The sequence below is a fragment of the Ascidia mentula genome, chromosome 3, assembly GCF_947561715.1.
Source record: "Ascidia mentula chromosome 3, kaAscMent1.1, whole genome shotgun sequence".
NCBI classification, from domain to species: domain Eukaryota; kingdom Metazoa; phylum Chordata; class Ascidiacea; order Phlebobranchia; family Ascidiidae; genus Ascidia; species Ascidia mentula.
Genome location: NC_138568.1, coordinates 6,316,395 through 6,334,298, shown reverse-complemented (window position 1 = coordinate 6,334,298; position 17,904 = coordinate 6,316,395). Strand labels below are relative to the sequence as shown.

The window sequence follows — 17,904 nt, the reverse complement described above, 5'->3', positions numbered from 1 at the left end:
ATGCGCGGCAATCATCACATCACGTTGTACAATAGCGTGATCGTTACCAAAATTTCGATTAAAGGATCAAATTGGTGTTAATCGAGCCTAACCGGCAACGGACAAAGGCTATTCGAAGTTAAATGTACGTTTTTACATACATTAGTTTCTTATGGACATCTGGCAGTTATGGCTTACGTAACCTGATTGCACAGTGACCGCCCCTTGAACCAGTGCCGGTTTTGCGTTGGATGTTAGTGTTTATTTTAGTGGATTGCCGCGGCGCTCGTTAAGGTGGAAACCATGGCTTTGGCTGAAGAGGTTTCGTGTCATTAGGTCACCAGTCACTTTCACTCACACCTTGCTCCACCCAAGTGGCTGGTGACCTGTCGTTGGCTCTCTACTATTCCGTGTTCCTTGAAATAAGAAATGTATGGATTTATAGGTTGTGACAATTACAACTTCAAGGGCGTGTTTTGTTATTGTCATATTCCTTATAGTGCAGCGCCTTAAGGCTTTTTCATGAGTTTCACAGAAACGCAAGACGCTGCCTTGTGACTCAAGCCACGTACAATTAACCTGGTTTATGTATTGTCGAACTACCCCAACGTCGGCCTTAGCGATGATTAACAAACGACGTTTTCCAGACAAAAATTCGTCCCGTAAAGCCGGTTGGCATTTACACTGGCGGATCCGCTTACCGCCGACTTGAGCACCGTACTGTTGTGGCTAGCTGGCCCTTTGCCAAGCGGATGATTCCCTCCGCCCGTGGCATTGAAAGTGTGCGAATCAGCATCCTGGGTTGTACAGCTCGGAGGAAACGGCAAATACCGTAACACCTTTGTTCAGATTCTTTACATTCTCTGGGCTGTGGTTGTTACTTTGTGTTTACCGCCACTAGTTTGTTTTTCCCTTCCGATTACGTGGTCACTTGCAGCTAAACTTAGACGATGAGGTGGCGCTGTTGGGTATTTATAAAAACTGAATAACAAATGTAGCATCCGTATGTTAAGCTTCTGGACCGGCCACTTTTTCACCTACTTGGATAAAGTGACAGTAAAACTATTTTTGCATCAGAACAGTATAACATTTCGCAATATCCCGACTGTGTATTGTCAGCTATTTTTTTCTTAACAGTATCCTATTTCACTCGACAACCTTTAACGAACCCCAGTTGAAACCAAACCATTAGTTATAGTTGCACCCTATGCATATGAGGTGCCGTGGTAAGGCGTGGGACCTTTGGGTAAGTGGCCATTACATCACATCGGCGGTACAGAAGCGTAGATCCTTTATCAATAACCGCATAAGTGTTTCTGGAGGAGCGGTTTTAGTAATGTTGCCGATACGGTCTCCGGCGTGTCATTACTGTCACTTCAAGAAAGCGAAGAAAAATATAGGTTTGTGTCGGCGTTAATGGGAGAAAATTGAACGGTTTCTCGCCCAGGGGCGCGAGTCCTCCGTTTCTCGTGGGCGTGTATTCAAATAAAGTGATAAATTTTGCGGTAAAAGTGGCTCGCATGCACTTTTGTGCAGAAAATTTTCATACAAGTTTACCGATAATTAGTTCGCATTTCCGTCAATACGTTGCCCTGATGAATCCAAATTTGTTCATTTTCAATGCAGAACCTGACGAAATATACAGAGGTCTATTGACGAGGTTGCGTAACACAAAATCTGCCAATACAATATACAAGATCTCCCGCGGTTCCAACGTACAGTACAAATATGAAGGCTTTGTAGCAGTGGTTCACGAATCTGTTGTAACAAAGACCCACTTCAACAATCACTCATTTCAATTTGTTGCTCGCTTTCCTTCTTCAGCTGTGTACAATCAACACTTTGTTGCCAATTTCAATGGGATAATTAAAAGCTTTAGGTACCTTAGGAACAAAGAATGTTTACATAGTTACAGGCAGCGATGCTTCGCACGCCAAGTGTGTTTAACCAAGGTCGTGGAGTAATTACAGCGGGCAAACAGAAACTTCATTTTATGGTCTTCTTTTAAATCTTGTCACAGACTGGGACTGTTCTGACGTCTCTTAATTAATATCCTACTTTCATCCAGTTTACTTGTGGGAATGAACATCAATGCCCTTTCTTTCGGCTATGTTTGTTGTGGTTTTGAGTATTTTCGCGTTGTGACTGTACAACTTATTTCGCAGACACCAAGTGATTAAAAGATATTTTCCAAAGTTTTTAATTTGCAACCTTCTGTCTAAGCTTCATTCGTTTGCTGAATCATCACAATAATGAGTGGGATAAATATGTCAAACTCTAATCCAAGCAAATACTCTCGTCTGAAGAGATGAAACAAAACACCAAGGTTTGTAATGCGGTTGTCATGATACGGTTTTATCAAGATTCGACAGGATTTTCTAAAATCCACCTCAAAACGGCAATAATATTGTTGGAAAGCTTATTAGCCAAGTCTGTTCGCAAAATTCTGTAGCTGCTTCAAACTTAGGTTTGGTTTGGATTTCGTCTTTGCTGAATGCATTGCGATATGCAAAAAATATCTTAGTATAAAAATATTGGTTCCAAATGTCTAAAATAGGCCGCTTATTACGATTATTTTGTCGCACACAAACACGTGGCAAACTTTTGAAGTTATTATGCTAAAGTTTTGGCGGAGAGTGAAGTGTTAGTATATTTTTAAATTCTTAGTCCCAGTTCCTTCATTATACAATTTGGACAAAATGTATGCGAAATCCATGCCATTTTCTTGTGCTCGTACGTATGTTGGTCGAAACGTAACTCATTGCGATTTCGAACACGATTTTCGGGCGTTAACAATGTCTTATCCGGTCGTTAGTTCGGGCGATTCTCAAAATTTTAGGTTTGAGTCGATTTTTCTGAATCTCCCCTGTGTAATAGCTAGTGTTTGGACTTGTACACATCAAATTTTAAATATATAATTACCGACCAATTTTTCCTTTACAGCTCTTGTTCCGTGATGTAAATTGGGTTGAAATGTTTCGCATGAGGTATATCAAGCTGTTATATGAAATCTGCCAAAGTGCAGCGTGGACCATTTTAGGTTTGAGATTATATGAATTTGAAGCACAATACAACAGGTTGACAATTTTCGAAGGGATGTTACATACCCAAGTCCCTTTTAACGCCACCTGTACGTTGTTGTATAAACACCTGCCCGCAAAGCAAGTGTGCGGATGCGTCATTGACACATATTATCACATAAAACAACTTCGAATGACAAGACACAAGAAAACTAACCCCATAAACGCCCACGCTCGCGTGTCGAAACGCGGACAACCCGCTTTAGGGCAAAATACAGGGTTCTTGTACATATAAATGCGTTCGCATAAAACCTTGAGACACAAGCCAAGGCGTACTCTTCCAAAATAACCAACCTTCGAAACCTAATTGATACTTCTGTAAGGCCATGCTAATGAAAACATTCATTCAACCTCAGAGAATGGCGAGGCCAAACAAGGAACGGCGATTAATACTAACTGTCGCATAGGGGAGGCCCCTAACCCCATGGGTATATCGTTACATCATTCCATATGATGGTCGTAGTTATTTCATCACGTGGCGCAGCGCTGAGTAATTGCGGCGTACCAGTGTGCTTACTCAAGTTCCGCCGTCCGCGCTGAGTCAGGACGTAGAGCGGGATGCTCATGCTATTTGCCACCGTGCTGGGTTAAACACTTGATATTGGGACGTTATACACTCAATGAGGGTTTCGTGATCATTTCGCCACTCGCATTGTCTATTAGTCAAACATACTGCGGATTTTTCGCGTTAACAACTATAGGAGCAAAAAATCCTCAAAGGCTCATTAAAACTGGAGTCCAGCACGTGTACCCCACCCACTTATAACTTACTGATATGGTATTGGAGAGAGACAAGAAAAACAACGTAGATATGCCTCTTTTGATCATGCTTACAGATTTCCAATAAAAGCAAGATGATTAAAACAAGCATTATTTTTTTCTTTTTGTATATAACTTGGTTCATGTGCTTTTTCTTTGATTTTATTCTCTCGCCATTGCGATTTGAATAGAAGCAGATGAAGGTTTTCCGTTACGTCTGCGAAGCAAATAATGATTCTCCTTTTGAAGTCAACGTAATTTTTCTGTTTCGCTACTTTCCCGTTACGCACGCGACTGAGACGAACTGAATAAGGATGTATTATTCACCCCCAAGTGCGTCCAACGGACGGCCAGGTTATACGTCAATGGTTTTGCGTCAATTTAAACACAGCGGCTGGACTGCGGTTGAAACATTGCCCCAGTTGCGAATGCGTTAGGAGTCATTTTTTTGCACGGCACGCTGCAGTCGAATGAACTTCGTGTCGCTGTTCACAGGTCCAGCTCTTTTTTCAGTTACTCAAGAAGCTGATCCAGGTGTTTGTCGACCGGATATTGATGCTGTCGGTGCATAAAGGTTGACGGCAGTTATTTTGGGCTAAAACAGGACGTTTTAAAATTTCGTGGAAAGGTCGGCAACGGAATGGGGTCAAATTTTGCGTTAAGACTGATTTCTGGTGAAAAAGTTGGAAGGTGTCGGTCTTTCTTTTCCGCCTTTATCTTTCTCGCACATTTTGCCTGGGAATTGATTTCCAGTGAAAACGAAAATTAGTGATCAGAGTATTTAAAAAATGTGATCAGAGTGTGCATTACAGTTACACAATATTAAAAGTGACCATTTGCATACGACGAAATCTTTGTCATACCACCGATTCTTGATTTTTCCGAAACGTTTTTTGCACAGAAAAAGTGGCGCCCCCACTTTATTAGACGACTATAGGGCCACGCCCACGTACAGGGAATAATTTTATCCGTGTGTTTTTATACAACCTGTCCGAATTTAAATAAATTTGTCATAAACCATATTTATGGCGATTTATGTGACAGAAAATGTCCTATGTTCCTCTTCGTGGGCAACAAGATCGCTGCAAAATCTCCCGTTCTCCCAACGGCGTGACATGCCCGGCATAGCAGACTAACAACAAACATGATAGCGCGAGTGGCAGCGCGGTTTTAGATCGGGAACCATTGGTACTTGGTGTATGTATGCGTTGGGGATGACTGACAAATTGAAGTGGTTTATCTCATTTGTCATCGAATCTGATGCACCCAATTGGTGAAGTTCAATTTATTTTAGAGTTTAAGGAGTCACAAGACTTATTTTCGTTCGACTGGGATCTTTGAATATATTGATATTCCAACAGAACCCAGTAAAAATATGAGCATGGATCGGAAATTGCGGGGTTCGAAAATGACATCACGTGAGATCCCCACGCAGTTACCCACTGGACACCTTACACCCCAGAAAGGGTAGATAAATAGCCCCACTTATCCCAGTCCCCGAGTGCACGCAAATTCCAGCGATCCTGTTTCAATTTGGCGCAAGCCGCCTTATGTTTACAGTCAAACACAGCCATGGGAAAAAACTATTATTACTTCCCTTTACACAACAAACAGCCTCTCTATGACGTAACAGACGCTGGCCGAACGGCCTCTCCTTATAAGGCGAACTTGACCCGTGCTGGCCACGATGTCGTAGGCGAGAGAATTGAAATGAGTAACTTGAGGTACGCTGAAGCGTTTGATTGACACCCAACACTCGAGGTGTAGTTTTTGACTCAATTTAAACATCCGTTAACGAATAAGGAAAGTTGTATACATAAAAATTTACTTGGCGAGCTTTGTATACAAACAGACAGGGTTCCACATCTTGAGATCAATGGCGAATCCCCGTCATTTAATCGTTTAAAAGCGATGTGGGGAGTTTTGGCACCTGTCATGCGCTATTCTTATCCGATGCGACTATTTTTACGCGCGTGTGGTCGAATTATACTTGATTTGTCATCATTTTTACTTCCAGAGGGGGTTAATTTTCTTCGGATTTTGTTTTGATAAATCGGAATTACAAGCAAATCTTATGGATGGTTGCATGTAGTTTGAGTGATTAGTTTTCTTTTAATTGATCTGTAAAATATTATTTCAGTGTAATACGATTGTTGCATAAAACGCCATCGTGTTGTTTAACCATTTCTCCCAACGTCGACTTACTGAATACAAGCCCAAATTGCTCAAACAAATTTTGTCACCTGCAGCAAAGCGTGTTCACCCGACATGCTAACACTGTAACAAAATTACAAATATAAGGCAAAGCCTTTTTGTTTACTTGCTTTAGTTGTTTATGATAAACGCTGAACGTAGGCAGATTTTCTGTACGTAATACGGGCAGGAAGTTGGTTACATTGACACTTTCCACGACGTCAACCTCCTTTGTCGTGATGGCTTTTCCGTCACCAAATAGTATACTGACATACGTAATGTTAACATACCCTAATATGCCGAACACGGGAGTTTTACAATGGCCAGACTGCTTAGATGCCGACATAATAAAAGGTAATAACGATTGTCATTTTCTGTTTTAGGTTCGCAGGTGTGCCAATAATTAGTTATACCGTCAACTTGTATACGCTGACGTAATGACAATGGTTTTGTTGCTGTTACGTTACTGCGGTCTTGGAACCCTATCTTGTTTCATACATTGTGTTGTAACCCGCATTGTGTTTGGGTATCGTCATTGAAACTTCCAGCCACGAAAAATTACGTTATGTTTAAAGACGGTAAACCTGTTCCTCTTTTGTTCCAAATATTTTTTCTCTTGTTTGCGATTTCACCCGTTGTGTACATAAACGACTGGTTACCCCCTTTCGTTGCTTTCGTAATGTGATGTGAAACTCTATTCGTTATGTGATGGCCAACCGTATGCACACCCTTAGAATATATTTCGTGTAAAAACTGCACATGGCAGCAAATGATTACCTTGCACGCAATAACTTAAAGCAAAATGGTCAAGATAGCATCCAGCTAATTAATCAAATTGCTATTTAAAGATCACGTGTTTTGGTGCAGGTGCTGGGGTGTGAAACGTGAACGTGTTTTGCCGTGGATAAAAGCAGTGATTTTCCCCAACATTCAGGTGCTGATTGTGAAATGTGTAAAAGGCAATTAGCTTGTTGCGCTGCCATAGAGACAAAATATTTTTTTCTTCGAAAATAGACTTCGACAAAGCGGGGACGGAACTGCTTCACACTCCAGAACCGATCAATAGCCTATGACCACGTGATGTGCCCATTCAGCGCATTTGCTCACAATAAGTTATTTTGAACTGTAAAGTTTGCACGCATGGATATAAGTAAAAGCTGTGCGTCATCGAATGCAAGAAACATTCCAAACTTGGTAGCTTTCCCTCCTCAATACGCGTTGAAAATAGGAATTCAACAGAAAAAGCGGCACGATATACATTCTCCAAATAACTGTCTCCGTTCATGCCTCACGTAAGGTAAAATCAAACACGGCTACGACAAACAAACGTATGTGTGCCTATGCTATGACGGAGCGCGTGGAGTTTGGTGACGCGTGCCTACGTCTCCCATCGTTATTGCGCTGCAAATTTGTAGCAAGGTCGTTATTGTTGCTCGCAGGAAGGTTATTTGTCCAGAATCGTTTCGTTTTCGCGATGTGGACGTTTGGGCACTTTACCATGGTGACCGGATGTAACAATGAGGTCGCAATTTATGGAGAAAGGCGCTTTATTGTGTTGATTGGCTGTGGCTGTGACTAAATGATTTCGAAAATATTGTGATTGTCGCTACGGTAAAATAAGGTGTGTTTAAGCAATACTTTTAACCCTGAAGTACATTGAATTGTAGAAAAACAACCAAAGGCATAAAATTGAAATGCAGGAATACATGGAACAATACACATTTTTCTTTTAAGCATTATTTTTTGTCGTCTATGCGTTCCATGGTGAGCCCAAATAAAAAACAAAAAAACAACGAAAAAAACGAATTTACTACATGTGTGCGTACAATTTCTCTCCAAAATACTTTGACGAAAATGGCAACATGACTTAAACGCAAAGAAACATGTGATCTTTGCTCTCACAAATTTCCTCAGGATTTTTTCAGGTTGTCATCAGGTTTAGTTGAACTTTTCCGTAAGTTTGTGATTCATGTTACAAAACCAGAAGTTGTCGAGTTTTCGTTAACTGATGACCGAGCTTAGTGCGGTTTTCTCGTTTTTGTATGTAACGTGGCAAGTGCGTCTTGTTCTTGAATCAACCAGCAGTCATGATTGGTAAAGGAGAAAGTGAGGTGTGATGAGAAACGGGCATATTGTTTTTGATATTCTGGGAATACGTTGTTTCCTAGTATTTCAAAACTGGTCAATTTGCTGTTCGTTACGTAAAATCGAGTTTTGTAAAATGGTATTTCAAATTTTTGCAAATTTTTTTCTCTTCTTTACCACTTCAAATATTACAAAAGCCCGTCGCTACACTGTGTTTATGTTTCACAATAAACTTTTTTAACTCACAAGGCTTTTAATTATCCTGGCAGCGTGCATTTATACACATTAAATTTCACGAGAAAATAGAACTCTTAAAAAGATGTATGGGACTCTCCCGACAGTCTCATGGTAAAGGACTTGGTATCTGATTTATTAGAACAACTGAAAGACAAGTGACTTTAGGTTTGCTCTTCGACAACTTGTTAAATTTCACGACTTACTTATTTTTGTAAGAAGATATATTTATAAAAAAGTGGATATAAACCAGTGTGACTGGTTTTCCCCGTCATAGTACACGCATATGGAAACACCGGAGTTTCTCAACATTGCCAATCGCGCCCATGTCCCTGCCCCTTCCACTGTTTACGCGATTAGTGACTCAGCAAAACAGTAGCTGATGAGCTAAGCAAAACAACTCGACGCTCTTTCCCCAAACTCCGACCGACGATAAAAAATACCTTTTTTCCGTGAGAAGGTATTTTTGGGCCACAGCGTGAATTATTTTTAAATTTTTCCCGTGACCGATTAGTCTAGACCCACCAGGGCCGGCGTCCATTTGGCCTTTGACTGATGACTCACTTCTAGTAGCGAGTCGCATGCCTTGGGAAATGTTCAAAGGCAAAGCGGTCGATCTTTCTCTTTCAACTTGATCCTTCTCGCATTCTGATTGGTTGGCCCGTGACCATGTGATTTCATTTAACGCGCCTCATTTCCAATTGAAAATTCGTGTCAGTCGGTGATTGGTCTTTGTTTTTCCCATTCCTTGGTCGCAGATGGCGGGATTCCGTTGGGTTGTGGTCGCGCGCGCTCTTAATTACCGTTCCCGACTTCAGTGATTGGTTGTCTACAAATTCGTGACTGCTATTCTCTTAGTCAGCTTAGCACTCGGAATAAGCAAATTTGGAATACTCACCCGTCTTTGAGAAACGCCTAAGAACAAGAAAACTGCATGAAATAAGCTTTGAAGTAAAATTTCAAAATTGTGCCGGCCTTGCCATTGATTTTATTTTTGTCTTACGTTTTACTTTTCGATTTTACAACGTTGGTTTTAGTTTATTCTGAGTACGACAAATAAATAGGGAATTCAATTAGGTTTATGGTATTGCAATCTTTTCAATAAAAATCGAGCAACAAGTTAGTGCAAAGCGTTACCTTGTAGATCAAAAAATAACGTAGCAGTCATTTGAAAAGTATTCAAACCGCAGAGTTTCTCGTGTAAAGAACTCACCCGACCCTCTTGATCCCGCGGAGACCCGCTGTTCGGATAAAACCTTTGGTGTAAAGAGAGAAATTCGCATTCTGACATAGACAAATAAACCATCTGCCACATGAATCGCTGCTTTGGTCTTTACTGTATCGCCGCCTTTGCTTAGTAATGTCTGCGATTTTTTCTGAGTCCTCTACTTTGGTCTTAGTAATTTGTTGTTTATTTGAAAGCAATTGTTCGTAAAATGTCATTTATTATGGTAATATTCCACAAGCAAAATTGGCTGCAATGCTTTCATATAGTCAATTTTTCAAATATGATTGTTTGCAAGTGGATCTACTTTTTCTTCTATAATAAATGTTTGGTTGGAAGTATGGTAGTAGTTTGCAAAAGGATCAGTAGAAACTACCTTAACAATAATTTCACCATTGTAAATTCAGCAATAGTATGCACCTTAACATATTTTTTATATAAAACAAAAAATATGTAGTTCTGATACAGGGCAAAGAGTTATCAGGTTTCCTGGACAGTTGGTGTATGCGAACCTAACTGGGCCGTTTGGCCCCGTGTCCAGTGACCCTCATTCCTCAAATTCACAAAGGCGCGGGATCCTTCCATCGACAGCTGTTGTGACAGGGGTGAGGATTGATAGACGCTGACGAATTTAACGTGTATTCCATCAGCTATACAACTTGTTTTGCGCTCTAGAGAACGTTACCCGCCAACTACCCCATTTTTTAAGCAACGTCGACAACGACAGGCGGTTTACTGCGGCTGTTAAATACTGTGTGGTACGCTGACGCCTGCACGTAGAAGGTAAGTAAAAGTGAGGTGTAAAACTTCACTATACTTTACTCTACGGTTCAACGTCCGTAATGTCGTTACCATTGCAAAACACATAGCTACACAACACCTGTGGATCGCATATTAACACGTTGTCAAGTAGTGTAGCCACAAGCTTGATGATGATTTAGTTTTTGTCGCGTCAACGGTGACACAAGTTTGCTGTTCGAGGCTTCTTTTCACCCCTACAAGAGTTCAACAACACCCGTTGACCGGGCTTAGATATCTGTCGTAATTCAACAGGTGTCCGGAAGCTGATTTCGAAATCGGATGGTGGAGAAAGGAGTTATATATCGCACCTTTACTTTGTGTTGAGCAAACAGGCGAAAGTATGAACAGACTTGTCGTCGCACTTAAGTAAAAAACGAAATAAATCCTCGACGTTTTTCGTGCGTTGTTCGACGTTTTTTGAGTGTACCAGTAGCCAGAAGAAGTCGTCTTCGAAATCCAATAATGTACCATTTAGAATAAGTTTGATATTTTATATTCGCTGGAAGCTTCTTTTTTAATGTAAGGGACACGAACGCCATCATCTAATAAAAAAATCCCACACGTCAGCTGTCAGGCCTCCCACATATCCCCACGCGAACGTTCTGTTGACTCGCAGGCAATGTGTGGGAAAATGCAAACAAGATAGCGAGTTATGTACACATTTTCCATGTTGTAGTAGTTGTTAATGAGGTCGGTTACGAGAAATGCTCTTTTGGGTTTGTGAATCACAGCTGACCTGACAACGATCTGTGTTTGGTCTAAATCCTGACCGGCGTTATGTTTGTTGAATCTTAAAGATACTTTCCAAACATTTCAAGACATTTATGTAACATCTGAAGAACACTTTTTGTTTGTATAAATACTAATACGTGCAGTATAAACAGCGCCTTTTTAGGGGCGGGGGGACAATTTTATAATCACTGCAGAAGAGATCTTACGTCAAATGAAATCAAATCTTTTGTAGTTTGTGCAAAACAGTACTTCTCGGATAAAAACAAACAAACAAACAAACAATGAAATAAAATGACATTGGATCTGATAAAACCATAAAATTTATCGGATCAAGTGCCCGTAACTGAAACAAATATTTTTTCTGTATTTAAACATTAAGGGTTTATATCTTTATGGATTAATAAATTTGCTGGAATATTTTTTTTATTCAATTTTAGGCGTTTTACCGACACGTTCTCGGTATAAATCTGGTCACAACTTTGCTGAGGCGTGCGAACGACTCGTAAGCAATGTTGTTCCCACGCTCGAATTGAAAAACCACGTCATGCTCACTTGATATGTATGAAGGCAAATTAGCTACATTCAACAACGAATCACGCCTTTCCGATTCGTGCCGATGTTTTAGCATAAACAGGGCAGCAAGATCCGGTCACCATCTGTCTGGCTTTGACGTCTGCAATAAATCACATAATGCCCAAATAAATGCAAACTGCAGCCTATTTTAGGGCGCCAATTCCTGTGCTGCGTCACAAACGCACGCGCGACCTGTGTCACGTGACTTGGAATTAGGAAGTTCACGCGCCTGGTTGATGTCGCGTCACAGCCGACGAGTGTTCGAAGTACAACGACTCTTTATTCGTCTGATTGTAAGCTGTTGATTGAGCGATAATGACCGTTTCGACATTTCCTGTTCATTTGGGTCTTGAACTTGTCTTGAAGTTGAATGTGTCTTTTATGGCTTGTTTCGACGTAGTTGTGTCAGTCAACACAAAAGTTATTTAAATCCTCAAAACGTTTATTGCAATTGTGCTTTGACGTGACAGGAGCTAGGAAATATACAGTTTACCATTATACGTAACAAACTTTTTGCGTCTAATTTGTCATCTCTGTGACGTGTAACATGACAACGTTCTCCTTCAACGGGCAGGCAACTTCGTTTTTTGCGCCATTATTTGTTGCAATTTATATTTTGTATACAGGTGAACGAGGAACAGTAATCCCGCAATTGATATGGCAAATGAGAGTTAAGACTTTGTTTCCTTGGCATACAAATTGCATAATTTTCAGCCCTAATGACAATTTGTAAATGTGCGCGAACGTACAACGCAAACCACCATTGATTTGTTTCGAGCCTTACACAAACACAATCACAAAAAGAACAGGCACCGAGCAGTTAATTTTAAAGCATTCAATTTCCGCTGAGACACCGTCTCTTGCCAGGAAGCTGCGGGAGGCCGTCTGGATGGAAGTGCTTTAACAAAGGCTGTTTAAAAGTCCTGGGGACTCGCGAGACTCCCCGTCCATCAAACCAGTCGCGCGCTCCATCGAGAAATATCGCCGGTACACATATATAAACACGTCTCCGTCCAAGTGTTTGAAAGAGAACCGCCTGTTGGCAATAGGAACCCGCCACGGCCGCAGCACCTCGCCGGTGGCGTCCGCTATGATGAATACAGCGGTCGTAACGTTTCACGGCCATTCGGCGTTGGTTCTCTCCAATGTTTGTTCAACCGCCGTCGTGTGAATTGCGGTTTACTTGAACACGCGGCTGAATTGCGTTTTTCGGCGGGAGAGCGACGTTGCTTAAATGTTGTGTTGAATTTTCTTGCCCTTTGTGGGCATAGAATTTTTGGAATCTTTTGCGGTCGTGAGTCAAAATTATGCCGGTTTGGGCCTGATAATAAATATACATAAAAGAAAAATGGTTTATTCCGCTGGCATACATGTTCACCTGTGTTTAATATTCCAATTTTTCGTCACCCAAAAACGTTATCCTTTGGGGAGTAAAGACATTCATATTGATCTGGGGTCAAGGCCCGGTACGAATTCCACACGACACAAACTGTGCTGAAAACTGACTTCATCTTGGACTCCAGAAGCAAAACTTAATGCAGCGGACGCAGACAGGAAGACTTCATTTATCAGACAACCCGCGTCTTGTGGCATTTGGCTTCAGGCTCGATATGTACTTATCAAACACCATCCGTCTTGGTCGGAACCCGAACATGCGAATTTGTGAGCTTTTCAGACCACCCGTGGCGAATCGCTTGATCCACAGACTCTCCACATACAGATCTCCAGTCCTCCATACCACAATGTTTGGTTATCACTTGTCAGGTCAGCAAATCGGCACCCACACCACAATCTGATGTTAAGGGGGATTCCACTTTGCCATGTGTGTGTTCCAGAAAGAGGAGAAAGAACCGATTTTATTGACGTGGATATACGAGAAATAAACATTTGCAAAGATTTACTCATGCAGCCAGACTCTAATTCGTCCTTGTTTCCATCACAAACGCTAGGCCTATTTACCCTTATAAAAACATATGTTACAACATTAAAGGAGTCGTTACAAAAAACATTGATCTCTTCAGGCATTGATAACCCCCTTTGGCAAGCCTACCACTTGTGGTGTACGACAGGCTTCCGTGAGCATCAATGCGAACAACGTATTAAATTTTAGCGGACGATCGATCAGTGTCCGGCCCACATACAAAGAAGAGAATCGGGATTCGTGCCATCCTGGGTTCGAATCCCGGTGTGTTGACCCGAGGTAGGATAAAGCAATGGAACTTATAAGTAATTTTCTGACTATCCAAAGTGTATTATTATTGTGTCATGATCACTATTTTGGGATTGACGCATGGTTTGGGACGCAATATCCTTGTTGTTCAACAAAAATAACAAGAATTTTGAATGTACTGCACTAATGGCACTAGTATTAAAGATATTTATTTCATTTTTCGTTTGTCATATCGGGTTGAATTTACTTGCATTTTATATTTTAGAATTTTTGACATTTTCTTGATATTTCTGGTTATAGGTGAACACTGTACAATACTTCTGAATTTTTCGCGAGGAGAAAAGACAGCATTGATTTTGTTTGTTTTCACAATACTTCAATTGATTGAGCGGGTAACGAGACCAGAAACCCCACGAATGCAACCCTTCTCCTGGGCGTGCCCCGGATATTGGTTGTTGTATCCAACATATGCTCCCTCGCAAATATTTTGTGTAGCAGCTTTTCGAGTTACTTTGTAGCTATTATATGTGGATTTCTATTTACGCTGGGCCATCGCATTCCACACCAATGATACCGGTTGTTTTGGGGTTCATACTCCACTGCCCTCCCTTCCACATTGACGTATCTCTGGACTCATCTCTATATTTAACACCTGACCCTTATCGTCAGAAAGGTTGATCTTACGTGGATTTTCTCTGTAAAAGATATGTTTCTGTGCTTAAATCCAAAAATAATCTTTAATAATTCGGTAGTTGCTCTAATATGATTCAATATCTATTGATTTGCGTAGGTTTATCCCAAGGCGGAACTGTCTGGTCCGTAACAGAAAAGCTCAAAGAAAGTCATCTTTCAAAATTGCAAAATATTCACAAACAAGTTTGGTTGTAACATTTTGGTTGTGGGTTTTTGCAGAGAAAAAATCTTGCACCAAATTAGCTATAAATCCTGCACCAGATGGTTGCGGATTCAGCATTATAGTAACTTCCAAACATGTCTGGAAAGTAATTCGTTATTGTTGTTGATGCCATGACTTTACTCATGTTTTGGACGAAAACAAGACTCTTGGTCGTTCCGTTAGGTCTGACAGTTAATTTCTTCGTGTGGGGTCCCACAATTTACACCCTGGCACCCAAGGACGATAGGGTTGTGTTATGGGTTTACACACCACTAACTTTCTCATCACATTTGAATAGGCTGGACTTGATTTTGTTGCCGACCGCATCGTTAGCCCACATCCACAATACAATTTCATCCAGGTGATTGACAGTCAAAATGTCGTCAGTTCATTGCTTTTGGATGTCACGTGACGGCAAGAAGATTTTTATTTGCTTGAGCAAATGCAGTATTGAGTTCTTTCGCGCCAAATTAATTGCTTTTGCGCAACACCTTGGTTTTTCCGCTCTCGGATTTGAACACAATTCTGAGCAAAGATTTAATTCCACATGCGTCTTGTTGTAAGGATAAATCATAAGTTTGAAGAAACAAGGTGTAATCCGCAGTGTGCACCTTCTTATAATTGTAGCTCTTTTCCGCCACCTTGTGTCTGTGATGAACGTATAGACTGATCATTTCGTTTGTCCAGCCCAAGGGTCACCATACTTTTATCACTGAGGGTCATACGTATGTGAGCAAAACAAATGACTACAAAAAAAAAATGCAAAGAATGTAAAAATGTTGCTCATAAATGACTCCATCGCTTCCATGTGATAAGATTCGAAAAATGCGATTGTGAGACGCAAAGAAATTACACCGTTCTCTCGTTTCTACCTTCAATAGGCAAGTTTCTACCTTCAAAGTAAAAAATGAAAAGGAAATAGCGTAATAATATAAATACAAGTGTGGACTCCTAAAGTTTCACAATGTCGTGCCATTCCAATCGTTTGTTTCGATGTTTCAGAACTCAACCAAATCTAAACCCGATGGCGCAACACAACTAATCCTCACATAAATGTTCGTTATATCCTGGATAAAGGTATTTCTTGAATTTTTTATTACATTGATGCCCTTTACAATTATATGTTGAAAAGAACCATCCAAAAAAAGGGCATATATATTTTTATAATAAAATAAAATGCATAATCACATGCGGGCATTTTATGTAAGCTGTATTACACAAATCCGGCAAACAGGTAAATATACATCTGTAAAAATTGTCTGTTCGGTTTGTTCAATGTATGGGCACCAACAAACCCGAAAAGTCAGATGCACTACAATATTACGTCAATTTCAACATAGACAACGAAGACACATACAATGTACCAAACTCAAATTTAATCATCGGCGATTAAAATTGTCCATTGTCGATGGAATGACACAACACAAACTATATAGTCAGTTTAGGTAAACAATCCCACCATTAGAATTCACGGCGTCAATAAATATTCCGATTCGGCTCCATCACTATATTTTCGTGTTGACATATCCCATGAGACATTTTACCATTCGTTCCATACAAAATAATCACAAATATATTTGCTTTGTTTTTCGTGGCAGAAAAAACAGTTTTGTTAGGCTTGAGGTAAAAGCAGGCATCTGTGTTGATGTGGGAAACATGACAGCATCGCTTTCGCTACGGTGCCTCCCCGACGGTGTTTCGTTGTCGTCTTTCCTCGCTACGTCGTTTGATACAACTGTCAGCAGCCGAATGATGTCGTGGTACCTGGGTGAAATTCCTTTTGAAAAGAAAATCATTCAAAAAATTGTCCAACATTTTACTTTGCAGCATCTTACCGTTAAAATAGTCTCTAAAAACCTTGACCAGTGTCTGAATGTACCAGGACCCTTCTGTCGGGTGACGGTGACTCACGTAACCTGATCAGTACGTATATAATTGTACTTGTTAATATATATCACAACGTTGCACAATGTTCTTCTAGTACGTGCAGTTTATCTCACACACCAAGTCCTTAACTGATAGCGGATACGATTTGCTATTGAAAACCAATAATCGCTGCTCATAACTCCGAGATCAACGTACGGGTTTGACATATAGAACTTTAGAAGACCACGTTAAACTGTGGTTAATATAAAGTACTGACCCTGGCTTGCAGCATTGCAAATAAGAAAGTCCGAACACGCCGGCAATGTTGAAATTCCAACCCCGTCTTCACAAACAACTGTCGTGTTAGTGTTAGCTTTGGATTTCAACAACGCTGAGCTATCAGTTTTCACCATACGATCTCGATGGGGAACCGAAACTTCGATGTCGCGACCACGACAGGCCTTGTTGAAGAAAATTGTTGTGGATGCACGGTTATAAAAAATATATCTACAGTGATTTGGTGATGCAATAAGTAGTTACAATACGACAAACGTTTTCCTTCACCGTTTATGCAATGCAATTACTTAGACATAAATCACATAACAATCAATACCCACTGACTTGAAAAATAAAGATTTTCGGTTTTCCCAACAAAGTTGGACAAACATCTCCACGAAATTGTTGAAGAATGTCGTTGATGAAATATCTACCATCGTTCATCATAATATGTTGTCCATCTCCATGAGATAAAAACACCATTACCAAGCTGGTTTCGTTGGTGTAATCCTGACTTGCGATATAGTCCACTTCCTAAAGTTGTATAGAAACAAAATGTGGTTTCATCCCAAACAAACTAACCTTTTTAAATGTGGACATTCCCAAGTTACGCATAACAGTTGTATGGTATTGTAGCTCTGCAAGTATTCGCATTAAACTTTCCACATCTTGGTCTGAACCTTCTCGTGTTTCAAGCCCTGGCAAAAATAGTTTTCAAGTTTCCATTTGTGCTGTTATCTACACATTTTACCTTGAAACTGAAACTCAACGTTGTTAAATATGTATGCCCGTCCGGTGCTTCCATACTGCTTATACTCGCATTGCTTTTGGCTTCGACCTTCCATGTAGTTTACAAAATCTCGCTAAAACCTTTTTGTATTGTGGTTTGGAGGAACCATGCCTTCTTACGCCACTGATACAAAACGGTTCCGCTTTAACGGAATTTTTGATAACAGTACTTAAACCTAGTAAACAAACACCTGCACGTTATTCGGTGGCCTACCACTTAAATTTTTACTGGTGATAAGAAATGCCA

General features: G+C 40.5%; 1 protein-coding gene across 2 annotated transcripts; it reads right to left on the bottom strand.

The window, feature by feature from the left end:
- Positions 1-15,809: 15,809 nt before the first annotated feature.
- LOC145894896 (caspase-6-like) lies at positions 15,810-17,855 on the bottom strand. Of its 2 annotated transcripts, none has more exons than XM_082983565.1 (6): positions 17,620-17,855; positions 17,451-17,566; positions 17,214-17,402; positions 16,870-17,053; positions 16,562-16,642; positions 15,810-16,503 (listed from the first exon to the last, which is right to left on the bottom strand). In XM_082983565.1, exons 1-6 carry the CDS (start codon positions 17,711-17,713, stop codon positions 16,292-16,294), a joined length of 876 nt encoding a protein of 291 aa, XP_082839691.1. In that variant the 5' UTR covers positions 17,714-17,855; the 3' UTR covers positions 15,810-16,291. The 2 variants fall into 2 exon arrangements, with proteins under 2 accessions (XP_082839691.1, XP_082839692.1); XM_082983566.1 differs by having other exon boundaries at positions 16,334-16,490.
- Positions 17,856-17,904: the final 49 nt, after the last annotated feature.

Bases quoted from the DNA above. Each gene is read 5' to 3' on its own strand.
- LOC145894896 (XM_082983565.1), bottom strand. From the start codon at position 17,713: ATGGAAGGTCGAAGCCAAAAGCAATGCGAGTATAAGCAGTATGGAAGC. The intron at 16,643-16,869 runs GTCAGTACTTTA...CGTACTGATCAG, and splicing joins TTGCAATGCTGCAAGCCAGG to GTTACGTGAGTCACCGTCAC. The intron at 16,504-16,561 runs GTAAGATGCTGC...TCTTTTCAAAAG, and splicing joins TTTTAGAGACTATTTTAACG to GAATTTCACCCAGGTACCAC.